The sequence below is a fragment of the Syzygium oleosum genome, unplaced genomic scaffold, assembly GCF_021117445.2.
Source record: "Syzygium oleosum isolate NSW1041296 unplaced genomic scaffold, Sole_v2.1 Sole_v2.19, whole genome shotgun sequence".
NCBI lineage: Eukaryota > Viridiplantae > Streptophyta > Magnoliopsida > Myrtales > Myrtaceae > Syzygium > Syzygium oleosum.
In genome coordinates this window covers 5,113,663-5,117,710 of record NW_026607503.1, presented here as the reverse complement: position 1 = coordinate 5,117,710, position 4,048 = coordinate 5,113,663, and the positions used below count along the sequence as shown (strand labels likewise).

General features: G+C 41.4%; 1 protein-coding gene across 1 annotated transcript; it reads right to left on the bottom strand.

The window, feature by feature from the left end:
- Nucleotides 1-202: 202 nt before the first annotated feature.
- Nucleotides 203-3,764, bottom strand: LOC115673902 (GDT1-like protein 5). Its single transcript, XM_030596165.2, has 11 exons — nt 3,647-3,764; nt 3,471-3,539; nt 2,896-2,955; nt 2,737-2,784; nt 2,560-2,651; nt 2,373-2,408; nt 2,185-2,247; nt 1,992-2,052; nt 1,761-1,822; nt 1,448-1,520; nt 203-1,349 (listed from the first exon to the last, which is right to left on the bottom strand). Exons 1-11 carry the CDS (start codon nt 3,665-3,667, stop codon nt 1,293-1,295), a joined length of 642 nt encoding a protein of 213 aa, XP_030452025.1. The 5' UTR covers nt 3,668-3,764; the 3' UTR covers nt 203-1,292.
- Nucleotides 3,765-4,048: the final 284 nt, after the last annotated feature.

Here is a 4,048-nt window from a genome sequence, read left to right as displayed (position 1 = left end):
TTAGATTTTTAGTTCCGCCACTCAAGTTCATTATGTTCTAGTCTTTTAGCATATAGGCATGGCGTGGATTGGCAAGGGCGACGGTGTTGGTACGTGAATGAGTTTATAGTGCTTTGAACCCTTGAAATCTAGGGGAGAGAAAAAAGGTTATGCTTATTGGATTGCTGCAGATAACTAGGAAGGACATTAAAAGGAGGTTGATGTAATTTATGTCACATGCACGCCATGCGCAATAGGATTCACCATAATTATTGAGACCATTTGGTATGGTTCGAAAATCTTTTAGCTCTTTGGGCTGTTAGTGATGTATCTAGTTCGTAGTGAACATGAGATTATTCTTTTGATCCCATGCCATCTCTAACAGGAAGGAACTTATTAGACGTGGATCATAAGCGTCTGCTAGTCACAGAGCGTTCTTCTGTTAACATTTGCTCTATCTCCATCTGTTTTTTTTCCTCTTCTTGGTTGCTTGTGGTTGCAGTCTTGCTATCAAAGAGATCATATTAGGAGGACAGAGAGGAAAGCGCTTGGTAAGATCTTTCAGCCCAGTTGAAAGTTGGTCACATGTTTTTAACAACTTTTTACCTCTTGTGAACTTTTTAGTGAGATCTGCTAAGATTATGACTAGTCTACTTGCTAATTGGGCAGCAAACGCTTGAAGCCTTCATCGTCATATCCGTGCTGAGTCAAGTTCTGTATCTGGGGCTATTGCTCACTGGCTTATCTAGCTGGGCACATGGATTTGGGTATCCACTCTGTGGCAGCCGGTAGGTTTCTGGTCACAAGACCAAAACCAACCGACACTCCAGGCCACCGCTTGTTTGTAAGAATCTACTCGCGTGCCTTTTCTCACTAGGTCAGTGCAAACTACCAGTGTCCCGTGCTTTTTCCAGCATTTCTTTCTTAAGATTTGACATGCCACTGCACAAATGTCGTTTTAACTTCATACTTTTGTTTCGTAACTGCCGTGGTAAAAATTTTAGCTGATGACCTCTGCTTGTAAAGAGAGTTTCCATTACAGTTTGACTTTTTTCTCTAGGAATAGGATAGCATATGCATTTTCATCGTGATTCCTGAGAGAGCATGTGTTTGTGTTTCCTGGGATTGTATGTGGAAAGATCATCGTGAAATACACACTGTTAATTGAAAAGCATGAAACTTATCAATGGAAGTACTTAAAAGCATAAGAATGCTCGGAGAAAAAACCGAGGCATCAGCGCTAGAGCAGTCTCAACTAATGGTAAGCAGCAGCATAGACATACGAGCGAGTGAGAAATTCATACTTAGGATGGTCAAAGTAGGGATTGGACCCCAAACACTAGGAAGAGAAATCCACCTAGAAGGGTCACCTGCACCAACAAGCACAAAGGTGAATGTATTGAGGACCCATTAGAAGAAAGAAACGAATGTGTGAGCCGATTTAACTAGTCAAGATGAGGTGAATTACCAGCCTCTCTGATATCCTAGAAGCCAGGCTCTTTCGCCCAATAACAGCAGCAACTGTGCACAACACTTGTCCCCTGAAAAAATGAGGAAAAATTAATCAGAAGGATTTGTCCTAGAGTGATGCTTGCATTCACTGGTGGAATAGATTCAATGTAGGCGGTGAAGAGAACAAATTAAGCTGCTCAGATAGCGGGCATAGTGACATGATGTGAGCAGCTACTATTAGAACTGCGTTGCTCTGCACCGACACGAAATACTTGGTAGTTGCCATCTGGAGTCGACGATTAGGCATATCTACGTACAATTATACTTACACTATTCCACCGAGCACCACTCCAAAAATGTCCTCACCAGCTGCCAAGCTGATCGTTGCTAGCTGCAATATTTTACAGTTTCCAGATTGTCAAGCACAGTGAATACTCTCAAAGTTCTTCCTCAATTGCAAATATCTCTTCTTCTTTTTCCAAATTGTTATGCAGAGCCCATAAGTTTAGACTTAGATGGGCACTACTTTGCATGATTTGCTCTGGCTGGCACTTTTCTACCTGGTTTTTGTTGCCCCATTTGCGGAAGAAGGTGAGCGAAAACGCATGCGAAGCAGCTATCCTGAGTTAGGGAGGGTGTTAACATGTAGGTTTAAGTGAAACAAACCACATAAAGTTGAATTTATTTTCTTTTAGCCATAGCATTTCTCTGGAGAAAGGTGAAATTATTTTTACCATTAGATGGAGGAATCACCTTGAGAAAGACAGGTGAGAAGTAGGTGATAGGCTTCTGTTTTTTCTCCAAGTCATCATCATCCTGGGAAAGAAACACGCAACACAGAATGCGTTTTGGACGATCAGTTGAGACATAGGATGCAGAAGTATGATCATTTCTACAGTGGATTGGAGCAATGTCTGAGAGAGAAAGAGAAGAACACTGACCATTCCTTTTCGACTTCCTCCAACTCTTCATTGTCACTGCCAAAAGAAAAGTAGTTTGCATCACAAAAGAAAATTTGCATTCATGCTACAACAACTAAACCCACAAAGCATTTTGTGATGGGAAAGAAAGAACAATGAAGAGAAAAAAGGCTTGAAAAGAGAGGAAACAAAAGAGAGCAAGAATTACTCATCATCCTTAGTGAATCCTTCCCAGAGAGACCGGAGAGCAAACAGGAAAAACAGGAATGCGGTCACATGATGTGACCATTTCTTTGAGAGCTGCTCAGTAAATGAAGTTAATAGGTACCCAAACATCTAATGAACAATGAAACAGTGAGCACTGAGAAGCGATCGTAATGCTGACCAGACTTTGAGCAGCCCAGCCAACCATAGCCGAGATCACGGTCTTCGCCTAAATTTCGATCACAATCACAAAGAGAAAGTTCAACCGTTTGTTCTGTAAATGAAATAATAGTGAAGAAATGGAACATAAAATGAGAAGTATGAGAAAGAAAATGCTGACAGTTACTGAAATTAGGCATCCTAGCAGGACACTCTTCCTCGGATATTGCATTGCCAGAATCTTAAGAAGGCAGAGAACAATCGATGTTAGCCTTACAAATTAACCGTCCATTCATGTCTGGTCTATTTCTGATTTTGTTTGCAATAGCATAGAAGCAGAGTCAATGGCAGAGAAATTAACCAAATTTCTGTGACAGGGTAACTTCAACTCTATTCATTCAAATGACCGTACTGCAGCTGCCACTGTGGATTGTCAATGATCGTATTGTGACACATTACCGGGGTTTTCCGAGAGCATGTTGCCGGCATGGAAAAACATCAGTGTCGATGCATCATGTATTGATTTGGTCAACATGGGTTAAAGTGCTAGTGTAGGTGTCGTCTGGTGTATTCATTGTTTGGTCTCTTTAACCTTCTCTATTGCAAATTATGTGCAATATCAGCATGCCATTATGCAGGAAATGCCATCCTAGAACTTGATCGAGGTCGAGAGAACACTTGGAAATTCAACTATTTCAATGAAAGAACGAGTTCCAGGTACGGGGCAAGAAGACGAAAAGGGACGCGATGGCTTACGGCGGCTACGCAGAAGGTCCGGCCGCCAACCTCAGAGAGCATAGTCATGGCGAGTGACTTGGTGAAACCCTGGATTCGGACAGCAGAAAGCAGAACATAAGCCACATCACATGCCAAGAACTAAACAAAGAAGGAACTCAAGTCACATGACATGAACCCAGAGAGTTTGATAAAACCTGTACTACTAGAGCGTTCATTTTTTGCCTCAGCAACAGAGGAAGAGCCCTTAGCAGCAAAAAGACCCACAGACACAATCTCACACGCGCACACACAAACGCAGAGACAGGAGGGAGACAGAGAGAGAGAGAGAGTTTGAAGAGAAATGAGATGCAAGTAATATAATTTATGGGGGATTGCCAGAGTTGTTAGAAGCTTCATATGTTATATGTCAACGTAAAGCTTTTTCTCCGAAGAGCTGAGCTGACCCAGTAAAATAACACAAGACTTAGAAATAAGCTAATTAATTTTTGGGTTAATACCACGAAAAACCCCAAACTGGTACACATGTAACAATTTTACCATAAACTAATTTTTTGATCATGAAAAACCCAAATTGATACACATGTTATAAATTTACC